At 31.1% G+C, this 15,730-nt stretch overlaps 1 protein-coding gene across 1 annotated transcript in view; it reads right to left on the reverse strand.

Moving 5' to 3' along the window:
- Window positions 1-426: 426 nt before the first annotated feature.
- LOC117124936 (N(G),N(G)-dimethylarginine dimethylaminohydrolase 1-like) overlaps window positions 427-15,730 on the reverse strand; it is a 50,801-nt gene continuing 35,497 nt past the window's right edge. The window contains exon 5 of the mRNA XM_033271274.1: window positions 427-3,442. Coding sequence (XP_033127165.1) covers window positions 3,287-3,442 — 156 coding nt within the window. The 3' untranslated portion in view covers window positions 427-3,286. The remainder of the gene's footprint in view (window positions 3,443-15,730) is intronic.

Below are 15,730 nucleotides of genomic sequence, written 5' to 3' on the forward strand. Positions count from 1 at the left end.
CACCATCGTTTGCAATTGCGCCCTCAATTTACTCAGAAAGTTCAGTACAGCTAGTTACTAGTATGTTTGAAACTCGAGCGTTGCGGTGTTTGGGTGTAATGTACACGATTTTAATTTTCATTCCTTGGTACTTTATTTTTGAATAAGATGCTCCACTTGGCCTCGTTTTGGCTACAATAGTTTAATAATTTGTTATTACCATTACTCATTATCATTAATGAAATAATAGTCAATCAGAGGGCTTATTAATATGTAATAATATGTATACTAAGCCTGAAGGTGGCGCTTTAGTACGACCGCCATCTTGGATGGTACAGATACATAACTTTGCATTGCTGCGCCATCTTGTCAGCACTCTAGTTGTTTAATAGCTCTATGGAAATAACAAAGACCTCCAACTGATTTTAACATTAATACATTTTCTAACAATTATCACAGTCTTACACAAATTTTCAACATTTTTAAAAGATAACCTTAAGAAAAGTTTTTCTCCAAATGTCTAAGTAACTGCATATAAAAATATTTCTTAGTGATAAGCAACTTTTATATATAAGCAATTTTTAGGAGTTACATCATTTTGGTGAGAAAAATAACACAAGTATTCTCCCAAATTATTATTGATAATATGTGATATTTCTAGACTATATTCACTAGTAGAACCTCAGACAAAACAAAAAATAATTAACTTTGTATATTTGTAGTGCAAGACTTACATAAAAGATTAAAGCAATTAATTTACATGCTCATGAAAAATGGGACCTACAGATAAATATAAATAAAAAAAAAAGGGAACACAAAGAAAGGGAACTAACACTGCTGCATTATTTTTCAGCATTTTAACTTGTAATACCTGTAGGGCAGCATGAACCAGGTCTAGCGGTGGTCAGCGAAAAAGTTTGGTGGAGCACTTTACTTGAAAGGGACCCAAGCCTCCCGAGAGGTTGTGGGAGTCTGCCGGATATCGTCAATCGTCTCATGGAAGTCTGTGCCGATGGGTATCACCATGCGCAGCAAAATAAAATCAAATATGTTAAGAAAGCTCAATAACTTAACATAAATCATGGTTAAAAACAACATGAATTATCATTACTATCATTATCATTATTAGCAGAACTTGTGTTGCATGTCTACTGCTGAAATGAATAAAACAAATAAAATGATAGATAATCAGAAGGTTTAATAACAACAACAAACTAAAAAATGTTTTTCTCCATATCATTCTTTTATGGTTGTTGGAATATCAAAACTTTGAACAAGATTCACTGTTCTAACTCAGTTGTGACGTAAAGCTTGTTGGTCCCAGAGACTCATGGAAGCTGAATTGTAGTGCCACCCTTTTTGTGAATAGGGCCTACATCAACAAAATTCCTCTGTACTTACATTAATAAGGTATTTAAATTGCCAATGACTGTACAATATTTTAAAAATTATTAAATATTTTTTAAAAGGTCCAAGGAATATGTCATCATACAAAATGCATTTTAATTAAAATTCAACATTAAACAGCATTATGCAATTATAGCACTTTTGCTTTACAGGTACAGCCCTTACAGGTGCACCCCCTGAGTTTTTATAAACTAATTTTATTTGATTTGGGCTGATCTTGAAAGAGTATTCCTTAAGGACAAGCGCATATTGCATCTATGTACAAATTCACAATTCCAAGAGCATTCACCACCATTATTTGCTAGTCTTAACTTCAATGTGTATGACATTCATATTATTATTACAAGTTATCAAAAACTATCTTTATTATGTATAAATTTATAAATAACTTATTACCAGTTAATTTCTCACATTATTTTGTTAAAGTGAATGCATTCCATAATTATGGCATCAGATCCTATGATATGTTTCGTCCATACAACTCGATTACCGACATGGCTAGAAATACTATCGGGGAGGGGAGGGGGAGATCAGACTTTATGGAATGGTATTGATGATTCTATTAGTAATTCTTCATCTGTCAAAATATCGGGGAGGAGGGGGCAAGGTCAGACTTTATGGAATGGTATTAATGATTCTATTAGTAATTCTTCATCTGTCAAAATATTCATAATGCCATAGAAAAATAAATTACTTTTAACATACCAATAAGAACTCTGATGCGAATAACCTAGGCCTACAGTATATACTTGCATTTGTTTTTATATCATAATATCATTATACTATTGCCAACATGTTTTCTGTTATTCTTATGTCTCATCCTGTACTTTAGAAAATGTTTTAAAATTGTTTAAATTATTTTATTTAATTTAGGTGGCCAAAACCTTGTACTAGCTTTGCTCTTTTTTGGTCATCCTTCCATATTTTTGTATTTTGTTTATAATCATAATACTATGGAATATAAAATGAAACTAAACTGAGGCTGATAAAGAGTTGGTCATAAAACCAGCCAGAACAAAATTTTAAAAAAATTAAAGCTGGGTACTAAAAAATAGATACTAAATCATATTGAATGATGTAAAACTATTGACTTATATTAAGAATAACAACAAATATACCTATAGGCTAATACTGGTAATAATAATTATAATGTAGTTGATAATTTTACATATATGTACACTATCAATAACTAATTTTGTTTTTATAATGAATAAGATATATTCTATGCTGGTGCTCACCATTGCCTTTTCGGCATCTGGACTCACTAAATTAATAGTCGCCTGTTAGACTAGACGTTGTACCATCACAGAACATTGCCAGACATAAGCCACACATGGTACCCTATCCTTGATCATTGTGTAGGAGCGGTTTGGCTCAACCGTTGCAGTTCTGCTTCCACAGCCATACACAGAACCAATAATCATTACACCGGGCAAGGTATAATCATGAACATTGCTATTATGTTCTTTTTAAAATTAATCTTTATAGCACAATAGGACTACATCAATATTAAACTTGAGAAAACAAGCAAATGAATTAAATGCTTCCAAGTGAGGATTAAACTTAAGTTTTTTTTTTCTTCAAAATTGTTAATTTTATTAAATGTTTTCTTTTAATTAAAATTCACAAAAACTAAAATTGAACAATATATGTACTAAACATTGAATGGAAAGAGAAGGAATACCTATAGTTAAACAAATACCATATAATTACTTTTGGAAGTTCCTATGATGATGGTAACTGAAACAGTGGTAGCCATGAGGATAAACATTTCCTCAATGTGTTTCTGTTCATCATAATCATATTGACACACACACAAACAAGATAAAAATCAAAAAGCCCAATATTATTGAAGCATGGACCTATATCTAATATTGATGAATTAACATCAATAAAAAAGTTATTTTAATTTGTTGTTCCTGTAATCGTCCATATTGGGATTTTTGCGTTTCTTGCCAACTAGAAGGGAGCGGCCAGTTAATGATCCTTGCACTTTAGCTAGCTCTCGATTCGGCAAAGCTATCCGCACACGATCTGCAAAACGATCTTCAAATATCTGTTAAATAAAGACAAATGAAATTATTACTTCAATTATCATGATTCTACAAAACTTCTTGATATGGTGTGCTTTGAGATTAATGAATTACATTGCATAAATTAAGTACTGACTATTATTACCCAATTTACCTTTTACATATAATTATTTTTTCTCCCACACCATGCAGCAACATAATGTTATCGAAACATAATGATGTGGAAATTCATAACAATGATATTGTGATAAGTATTCTTGTAATAAAAGGGATAGATATTATGTTATGAAAAATATTATTTATTAAATAAACGATATTCTTGATAACATAATCATTGAAGTCAAAAAAAAAAAAAGTTATTGTTTTTATAGATGACATAACTTTTTATTTTCAATATTAGTCAAGACTAATGCAAGTTAACATGATACATTCATTCATTATTTACTGCATGTTATGATTGTATCTATATTGTTTGCCTGTAACGATGTTGAATTTGTATGAAAGAATAAGAATGAGTGAATATGTAGATAAGACTACACAAGTATTTTGGATCAAGCCAACTTTAAGACCACACAAGTATTTTGGATCAAGCCAACTTTAATAATATTCAAGTAACTTTAAATTTAATACACAATGCACTGCATTAGGGGTTTAGCCAGAAAAACAAATTAGGCCGTCAAAAATGAAAGACGTAGCGTGGCCCTGAACGGGGCTGTGTAAAAAAAAAATTAAGAAAATTTTGACCTTTAGATTTCATTTAAGGTGTTTAAATGTTATCTACAAATGAAAATGAATAGTGTTGAATTAGCTATCACAAAGATATTTCAGTTATAGACTGCTAGATTCTACTAAGTGCATGGTTGGCTGGGTTGTTTTGGCTGGGTTGTTTTGGCCGGGAAAGAGAAATTTCCTCGGTGAATTGAATCTTGAATGAGATAACGAAAGCTCTCTAATGACTTGAGCTACTGCATGGCCGTTTTTATATTTTTAATAAAACCAATTTCTTTTTTCCCGTGAATTTGTGATAATTCGATATCACGTATAGACGCGCTAAATGTGTGAAAATTTATTTTTTATGCATGTGTTTCTGCAAAAAAGCGTGTTTCATCCAAAATAACGGGAATTCCCCCCCACGATGGTAAATATGGAATAATGTGTTTGGGGTGTATATATTTTGGATACACTTGAGTACATAGGCTGCTGTATGAGGTGCTCTATAAACCAAGTAAAAAACAATAAAAATAGGAAACATCAATAACGGCAAGAATGAAACATATTAAATTAGATAAAATTTAAGTGAGCTTATAATAGGTGCAGTTGTGTGCACCATTTTCAAATTATTGTGCTATTGCTGTGAATCTCTGGCTAAATATACTCCCTTTAAATCTTTAATAAGACAGTGATATAAACACAGCCATGTGTTGCCTGCTAGCTAATTTCAGCAAATCCATTATGCTGACACACCTATGGTCGTAACAAAAAAGCGAGATTCTCTGCTGGTGACATAGTTTACACTGCCACATTGAAAGATAAACCTTTCGTACTTCTGCACCATCATAGAAAAGGGTTTAGAAAAAGAAAAAAAAATTTCTATAATTTATTTCACAGGACATAATTTAGCAATAAATAACATTAACTTAATAATAATAAGCCACACAATCCCTGGGTATGAGCACTGTTCTGCACCCTATGGTAAAAGCGTCTGCAAAATAAGATGTTTGAAATCAGAGTCTTTGACTTTGTATTTTTATCATTTGCATTACATTTGTTTTCCAATTTTTTAGTTAACATCAGACAAATTGATGACATTAATTTGCTAAACTATATCACTTTTTTAATAAATAAATTTAAATTATTAACCATGCTTTAAAGGGGAGTTGCAGTTCAAATTTTCTATAATATTTTAGTCGTTGTATGACGCAATAGAGGAAGAATACAACAAACTAACTTGAATAGATATAAAAATACAATTTATTTCCAGTGAAAAATGCTTCATGTAAGCTATAAAAAACACTTGGCTATTGATGAAATCAAACAAGATGGAATATTGCAAAATACAGTTGAGGTAGTAATCTGAATTAGAACAATGTGAGAAGTATATAGCAATAGGAATACTGTGTTATATTGGGGTAGCACTCCTTACTATATTTGGGATGATTCAAAAGATGAGGTAATACTTGACCAATAAGAATTAAGGATGATTATATGATGTCATTGTTTTAGTTAATAAAAGGGAAATAAGTTAGCCATGGTACATTCCTGACTTATTTGTCATCAAAGTTCCTGGTACCATTAAAGGAAACAGGTTGCTGTTCTTTAGTTGAACTTTATGCTGACTATAGTAATAATACAGTACAATATACCTAGATTAAGGTTTATAAAAGAAAAATAAAATATTACATATAAATTAAATATTGCGGTTTAAAATACAAATAGCAGAGATGCTACAATATAATAGGTATTCATAGTATCTTTGAAGCAAATTGTTTGAAAAATATGATGAATAATAATATACATAGACATTTTAGTTCAGATAAAATTGTTTCTTTTTTCCAGTTTCCTGTTTCTGCAGACTCATTAACATTCATTCCTGGTGTGAATTCATGAGCAGGCCTGGTGCATAATGGGAATGTTTACTTTAGGTCTGAAATCATTAAAGTAGCAGTAAAGTTCACCAAATCAAGTGCAATACAGCACTGAATGCTCAATTGTTTAGAACTCAACTGAGGCCAAGCCCTAGGCTGTGCAGTGAAAGATGCATCTAAAAGAGTGGCTCTCTGAATCAAAGAACATATAAATCTTGATGGTAAATTGCCATTACAAGCAGACCTAAATTACAAGAATAGCAAGCACACACACGAATATGAAGAATATGAACGCATAAAGTAGTTGGCTCTTGATTACAACACAATCTCTCAGAAAATGCATATAGTAGATGCTTCTAATGGTTCATGAATCCAGGTTATACATTTAGCAGAATGTCAGCATTACCTACTGTAAGATTCAAAATCATATTTGCCACAAAGGCCAAATTGAGCTAATAACTTTACAACACAATTAAAACTATTTATATACTAAATGGGTTCTTTGTCTTTTTGTTGTTTGATGTTCATGCTCTTACCAAGGAGTTCCGCTTTTGTTCTGCCTGTGTTTATCATTACAAGAATAGCAAGGATACACACAAATATCCACCTCAATAGATTTTCATAATTTACAAGACTAATAAATGTTGCGTATTAGTATAATATACCATTTTTTTAAATTCAAATTTTTTATATTTTTCCGTTATTTTGATTCTTAAATCAAATAATAATAACAAAGAAATTCTAAAATGTTAAGAAAATTAAAAGTTTAAATAATAACACAAAAAATCACCATTATGATTAATTTAATTTTGTTTTGCTATGTCATCTCCAGTGCTATTATAGGGGAGAACATTTGTTTTAATTTCCTAAGCAGCCAATCAATGTATGGGAATTGTGAGTACCTTCTGCTATGCAATGCTAGTCTTTGTTCGTTTCAAATATTTCTGTTTTAAGCTACGTCCGTATTGAGATCGGACCCAGGACAAAAAATCATAAAATATAGGTTCAGTGTTAAAGGAGCGTTCACATAAAATTTGTATGGTTACCAATCCGGAGAGTTGGATCTGAGACCCATTTGTACCATGAAATCGTATGTTATTTTTTGTTATACCAATCAGCAACGAGCATGAATGACCTCTCTAGGTGTTTTACATGCGCGATGTAAATGCAGGGTTAAAAAAAACGTAATAACTCACAATTTTTTATCCGAGCTGGATGAGAACGTAGCTTTATTCGTTTTTATCTTTACATGAAGTTGAGACTAATATCAAATCCTTTTCTGCATTTTTCTTTATTATTTATAATTATTTTTTAAATATTATATTTTATTCAATAAATTATAATGTTGTACAAATTACTATAAATTTCATTAATTTTTAGGTCCATATTACTTACATATTTGACTTACAACAGTTAGAAGACACTATATGAATTATCAATGTTATTTATCTTTCTTTCTCTTTTAATTATTTTTTTTTTAACTGTACCACTTATTATAAAAACATTATTATAAACTTTGAAAAAACATTATTGACAGTTTGCAAAACTGGTCTATCCTATTGTTTAAAGAAGCACTTATGTAGGTTACACCTCCATGGTTACACCTATATCTTAACAATGGGCTTAGACCTTCAAAAGAAGTTTTCTTTTTGTAGGTAGCTTTGATCACTAGGGTAAAAAATGCTTTGATCTTTAGTATACTCGCAGCTATGTCACCTACTGGAGGTAATGATTTGATTGGTTAAACACATTTGGTACTTGTGCAAATAAGCTGGCAAATTCCTGACGATGACATAATTAATGTTGAAATATTGAATCCCAACACGATGGTGTGCATTTCGATACTTGGAGTATGTGTTTTACTATCTTATCTAAGATTAATCAGTGAACCTTTCAGATTTTTTAAAAACAGTACTTAGTAGTATAAAGAATTAAAAATTATAAGTCAGACAAAAGCAAACTGTATTTTACTCGTTAGTAAAAGCCTATACTAAGTTAACTTTGAGTATCAAATCAATTTTCACTGTTGTCCATGATAGTAACTGATAATAAAAAGACAAATAGCTCATTTATGTATACAGTTATGTATATATATAAATCGCTTGTGTCCTTGGGCAAGGCACTTTATCTACGGTTGCCTCTCTCCACCCAGGAGTACAAGTGGGTACCTGGTAGGTTCCAACGCAACTGCGCTGATTACTAGCCGCAATATTATTTAATAATAATATAATTTAATAATTTAATTTGAAGTTCAATGTGTTCCATATGTGTTTGATCCAATGACCAGGGTAGTAATGTGAAGCGCTTAGAGGCTTTGTTAAGCCATTAAACGCTATATAAGAACGACATATTAATATTATTATTATAGTTTAATTGTTAAAGTGAGATGGAAAAAAAATGTTCAGATCATGAAACAGTAGCTTTCATCCGACTATCTGTTGAGTAATGGAATCATTTATAAACCCATTTAACTTTTGAGAACATTCTGGTGATTCTGAGTTTAAATTTTGTTTGTTAATTTCCATCATGTTTATTCTTTGTTCACAACTTCCATTCCTGTCTCAGTAGTAATTACGTTGTCAGACCTCGTGAGAACCATCAAGGAAAAGGAAGGCTTCCTCTCATTAAGGTTTAATATGTTTTGTTATTTATTTATTTTGCCTTTCTGTGGAACAGTGCTAGCATTGCATATTCCACTTCAAAACTAACAAGTAAATGATACTGCTCACACCCAGACACACCATATTATCATACAACGGTATGACAATGCTCGGTACAGAAAAAAAGGTTAAAAATTACCATATGTATCAAATGTGAACAAACAAACCTATTTATATTTAAGCAAATATTGACAGTGAGGGAGAACTTAAATATTTGTAATTGTTTTTGTTCAAATTTTTTAATTAAGTTGAATATCAATAAACAATATTTTCATTTAAAAATATTGTTTTTCATTCTGTTATTGTTTCATTAAATTTCAGAATTATTTATTATTTTACATTTATTATTATTATTATATTTTTTTATATTTATTCATTATTTTTTATTTTGTAATTTTCGTTATTTTAATTTGTTTTGTTGGTTTTGTTAAAACAAATGAAAATATTATTATTAAATAATGACAGTAGTAATAGAGTAATTATTTTCAATATTGCAATTTAACCTGTAAATTATTTCTATTTTGTAGTCTTATAATACAGTACAATTATTTGCAGCAAAGTGTAGATGTTGTCCAAATTCTTCATCTATCTTCTTAATGAATTTAAATGTGTTGCTATATTCCAAGGCAGAAGTAATAGCTACCTGAACTCAACCTCTTTAGTTCAGGTCAAACCTAGCATCATAGTTAACATCAAATTTATCTGTTAGGTGCATTCAAGAGCCTTTTTTCACTATAAATAACTTAACAATCAGTTAAGTACTGTAGTGCAAAAGGATATAAATATAGAACAGTGTGACCCAGATTGTTTCAGAACTGCCACAATTAAAATGTATAATATCTCTGCTTTTGGAAACCAATAGATGAATAATTTTCCTGTCTAAAAGACCACCATTATTGTTATCATTATTTGTTGCTTTCAGATTCATTGTTTCTATGTAGAATGAACAGTTAATTCTACAACGAATAGTCAAAGTTCAACCCTAGCTTTAACAATGAATTATACACTGATGGGTTAAGCTACTCCTTGGTTTCATGTTTGGTTACCATATATTTTCGTGCCGCACCTTTAGGCTGCTACGATTAAGAGGAAACAGTCATTAACTTGAAACAGTGGGTGGTAGCATTGACTGCAAAGAAATGGGAATTCCGAACTAAGCAATGCGCATGCGGCAGTTACCAAAGAACGTCCGCAAATTATCTATAAAAACACAGTGTGCATGTGCTCGGAAATTTTAGATAGTCAGTGAGCATGTGCAATGGCTAAGTGACGTTGTTGAGCCATGTTGAGCGTGCGCAGTTACCAAAAAGACGTCTCAGGGACCAAATAGTGAGTGCGAAGAGGGTATCAGTTACGAAAAAACGTCTTAGGAACTAAAAAGCGTCTGCGAAGTGGGTATGAAATAGAAATGGGAAAGATAAAACTCAGCAACTCAGCTAAAGCATTCAGGTTAGAACTTGGATAGAAAAGCCTCTATTTTGGTTCATCAGGGTTCGTCAGGGAGAATTGTAATTAAATTATCGCAAACAAAAGTTTATTTGGCTCTATTGTCGTACCTGCGTACGTAGGCTTTGCATTGACAATCCGATAAAAAATAACCACAGAAACTGACGACACAACCTCAGAGGCCTAAGGCCTACTACTCAAGTAGTAGGGCAAGCCAAGTAGTAGAGCCACAGGCTATTCCATATTCATTGTGTCGAAAGATACGGTGCCTCACACTGAAGAGGGTTAGAGTTAACTAGTATTATCGAAATACCGTACAGTACCAATGCTCTATCGACCTGTAAAAAATAGCCACACACTAACGGCAATAGTAAGTACAGAAGGTCATAGCCAAGCTAGTGGGGAAGGGGGATGAAAACAAATACAATAATATTGAAAATAATATATTATTATTATATTAATAACAATAACGGTAAAAATGCAGTTTGGCTCAGTGGTTTCATTCTAGTTTTTAAACTTGTAGTCAGCAGGAGTTCTCGGGCGTCATGTACATAGTTAACCCAAATTGCATTGTTGAAAGGCTGTCAAGTGGCTGAGGCTATGTTTCAGCACTATAGGTGCAAGCATTTTCATGGCATATAAATAAATTGTAGTTATAAATTGTAGCCTCTTAAAACAAAAAGCAGTAACAGGATGGAGTCCCTCCATGGATGGCAAAACGAACAACGGAAGACAACATAAAAGACAGAGATATGAGATTGATTTGGCATAACATGCTGAGACTTTTGTCCAGCAGTGGACCTGCAATAGCTGATGATGAAACATCTTAAGGAATATCAACATAATTAACTAACTTACCACCATACCCTGGTCAGTCAATAACAGTGAATAAAAATAATGTTAAAAATTAGAAAGAATAATAATAAAATTAATCAAAATTAATGCCGAAATACTACAATACTGTACTACAAAGAAGCAATCAATACGGTAATGTAAATGTTATGGTATATCGGAAATGAAACTAAAATAATATTAAAATATCTTGTTATAGGCTAAACCCTTTGGAATTAACTTATGGCAATGAAAACCAAATTACTGTACAGTAAACAAAACTACCCTTTGGAATTAATCTAAGTTTAAGTAACATAACAAAATAACAAGATAAATTTGAAATTGTCTGTATAAACAAATTGAAATAGGTAAAGATGTTGCGGTGTTTTTTTTAATTGGAAATATTTTTTGTTTAAGCTGAATTATAACATAGTATTACCATGGACGTATACCTTCATGGTAATACAGAGAAGATCTTACTGTAAATTCACAATTTTCCACTAAAATGCAAAAATATTGTTTATTCCACTTAAGTTTAAGGTAGTTAACATTTATAAATGAGTAAACATTAAATACCATTTTTGGGAGATAGTATAAATCAATAAACATATCTGTTGTGTTTCTAATATAAAGGATTCCTTTAGAGTAGTATATTCATATGGTATAGAGTTTCATCATGGAAGCAATAAAATAATATTGTTTGTAAAATTATGTCTATTGCAAATCTATATTACTACACTGTAACATAATAATCATATGTACATGTATGTAAGAAACCGTACTGGTCAATTGGTATAGGTTTTAAAATGCATATGAACTAACCAAAGAGGTAAACACAGTATTATATTTAAATAGCCATGGAACGACAAATCAAAATAATGAAGTGAACTTAGAATGACACCTGAAGATCATAAGAGCATGACATCTAGAATTTGAAATTAAAGTTTGCCAGAATTAATTTTAAATTCAACACTGAATAATCTTAATGATATAGAGTATATGTTGAGGTGATATAGTGATTGCTTAACGTTTTTCAATTAAGTATTAACATTTTTTTTTTAAATCAACAAACAGACACATAAATAATACCTATTTTTTTGCATAGATCCTTAAATTAGTAATAAATAAAAGGATTTTTGTAGCAAAATGTTAAAAAAACAAAAACAAAAAAATTTTTTTTATCTGTGTTTCATCATTAAATATTATCCTTTTAAAAGAACTATTCAATTTTATATTTAAATTATTTATGGTTTCTTTGAAATCGATATATTTCAAAAATGTATTTTTTAGATACTTTAAATTAATTCATCAGGCTTTCTTGCCCAAGTACTCAAAATGGAAAAACCAACTGACACATGACAACAAACGACAAATGATTGGCGATAACAAAAGTTTGTGCTGAAAACAACATAATGCAGACATTTTCCTAGTTAAAACCACATTATGATTTGACGATAACGAAAGTTTTTGCTGAAAAAATCATAATGCAGACATTTTCCCTGGGAAATAAAGCAAAATGGCTGAGGCAGAATAGCTGTAGTGGTAGTGTAGGCCTGTTGCTACCTGGTACTGTAGGTGTCGGAATAATAAATTAATATTTGTTACAATTTTATTATGGGTTAATTTTATAAATATTCGTTTCAGTGAACCTAATATAAATGTGTGCTTTTGTCTATCAAGATACAGTAAATATATTAATAATAAAGCAAAGTAAAGTTTGAAATTAAGACAGATATGAAAAACCAGATAGTGGCACCCAGAGGCAAATTAAGATTCCATCAGAAACACCTTTCCTGTAAGTCTCAGCTTGTCTTCAGAGACATTTTAATAATTAGTGTGTAGTTGGACAGGAGCAACCACATTAACACGTTTACGCTGTTAAGCAATTACCTGATGTATTGAGTTTTGTGGTTGTGTGAAAATACTATTCGAAAAGCGAGTGATACAGTAATTTGTTAAATGCTATGTCCTCTCTCTCACAAAATTTACAATTTTTTACATGAAGAACTGATGACACCATCAGGCAATCTTCAGAGCCTTGCAGTAGGCCTATGTTTATATTTGTATTGAAGTCACATCGTTTTTACTGAAAGACTGTTTTATTACTGCAGCCCACTTAACATGTTCATCTGCAGAAGTTAAATTAATTGGACTAAATGGAGAAGAATTACAAATTTACAATATTGCCTTAACACCAATGATCTACTATATATTTTAGACAAAATCTTACTGTATACCTGACATGAACATATGCAAAATATTTATGCTTGTGTGTAGTACAGATTCCTCAAATATTCTATTAATTTAATATTAACATTCTAGATTCTAGTAATAATTCTGTGCAAGTATTTTGTACAGCATATGTTAATACGCATTTTAAACATGTTGAATTAGTGGAAGGTTTTCTTGCAATATTTAATCCTTGTATTAAAAAAATCAACCTATTTTTTCACGTTATTGAATATACACAGCAAATCCTTGATCAATTTAATAGAACCCTTTTTATATAGTAACATGCTAGTGTCATCTTAACATCAGGTGACGCCCTTTGTTGTCAACTAGACGTTGGTCAAGCAGTCATTATGCCCGAATGACATTCATAATCTTAATGGTTTACAATAGTCTTTCTGAAATATTTTAAAACCTAATAATTTACCATCAAAATGTACTAAATACACAGAAGCTCACCATATTTTTTTTTAAAGAACCATAATTTATTTAGCGCCTTTTACAATCTGCAGATTTTACAAGCAATTATACAATACACAAAAGCTCACATTGTGTATTACTTTCTCTGCTCCCTGGGGAGTATCCCTTGTCATTGCTGCTTGACCTATACATTCAATGCCAATACCATCCTACCTGGTACCCATTTATACTCCTGGGTGGAGAAAGGCAAACATAAGATATGCCTTGCCCAAGGACACAAACAATGCGACGAACATCGGTCTCGAACTCCCGATCTCACAATCAGAAGTCCAACACCTTTCACACTGCGCCACGCGCTCCTGATCCTACTATGATATATTAGTTATGATAAATATTTTACCGTCAATTAAAATTAAGATACATCGTAATAATGACGACGTTAGAAATTGGGATCAATGATTTGTCAATGGAGAAACGAATCTGGCTGAGCGCATTTTTGGCCACTGACAGCAAGGGAATATTATCACGTGGTATCATGATGTAACAGTACTCTACACCTCTTCATAGAAATGTATTTGCAAGTCACAATTTAGTACTGAATCTCCCTTTTTAGCACAAGCAGGATGGTGACCACACTGTATACATAATGGCATGTATACTCTCGAAAAGTTTAGTACACAGTACTGTCAAACTATAAGCCATAAAAACCATGACACATTATAATATGATGATGTATTAAAGTATTTTTTTTTCATGTGGCCATCCAAGAATATGAGTGGATGGAAAAAAAGAATTTTAGTGACGGTTTATTTTCAGTTAAAAACTACTTTAATAAATCAAAATACACACAAATCCTCTGACATTACAGTAAATACAAAACAAGTTTTCAAAGACATTACTATAAAATATAATAAAATAAAAGTGCTCTAAATAGAGAAAGTCAAGCCATATAACTCAACGTTGTTCTTACGGTATGTTTGTACTCAAAATCGAGATGGAAATGATTCTCTTATCATTGCTTGATTATCTGATTACCAAGTCAAGAACCGAGTTGCAACTACATTCTCACATTTAACAATTGGTTATTTGATACCGGGCTGATACTTTACATACTGTACATGACGTAAATATTACCCAGAATACAATTTAAAAAGATAGAAATGACCATTGATATTACAAGGTTTAACAATATTTTATTATGATACAGTAGGTCTATCATTGAACTGGTGGAACACGTCTGACATTTCTGATCATTATTGAAGAATTTAATTAAAAAGATGTCCAAAGGTAAAATTACAGTATGTAAGAAGTATTTAACAGAGTCTGAAAAAAATTCATTCTAAATCCCGTCCTTTCGAACAATTCTACTAGTACATAGGTATATAATCTAAGTTGACCTTTAGGGTAATTAGGTCAAACCGTTATTTGGGTGGTCCCCTTTCTACTGCCTTAAAGAACAGTTCCGAATCGTTCTAAAAAAACCCAAAAAACAGTTCATTCTCATCAGTAGAAATGCCCTCAGATTTTTTCTAAAGTAATGAACACAGATGAAGTGACCATTAATCATAATCAATACACTTAGTCATGTTATGTTAATTTAATAAAATCACATAGCCATGTTGTACCATATAAGCAAAAGTTATTTTATTTACGTTTATGTACTGACATGAATGACTGCAAATAAATATAAAATTTTATTTTATTTTTGGCCCATTAGTACAGCTGGATTGAAAAATATTTTTTTAAAATTAAGTTTTATCATGCCTCCCACTACTATAAAATCTCCCAATAAGAATATTACCTCACACTTGCATATTTTTTATTGATCAATAAAATTCCTCTCTGGCTAGATGCTTTTGACAGAAGCATGTAAAAATTAGGCAACACAATTTTACTTACATTGAAAATAATAACAAAATGCATGTTAGGCCCTATAAAAAATATTATTAGTTTATCACCCTATCTGGGCAGGAAAAGTGATGAGGGAGGGAGGTTTTTTTTTTTATATTTTTTATTTTGCTAAAGCCAAATATTACCATTGGGTTGTTTGCTGGTGCATTGATATTCAAAGTAAAACATGATTTAGATAATGCAAACAATATCTACTAACTATTTAATAAAATAAATGAAAAAAAATAAA

Source organism: Anneissia japonica, unplaced genomic scaffold (assembly GCF_011630105.1).
Source record: "Anneissia japonica isolate Jap-2015-1 unplaced genomic scaffold, ASM1163010v1 scaffold8236_len642391_cov169, whole genome shotgun sequence".
NCBI lineage: Eukaryota > Metazoa > Echinodermata > Crinoidea > Comatulida > Comatulidae > Anneissia > Anneissia japonica.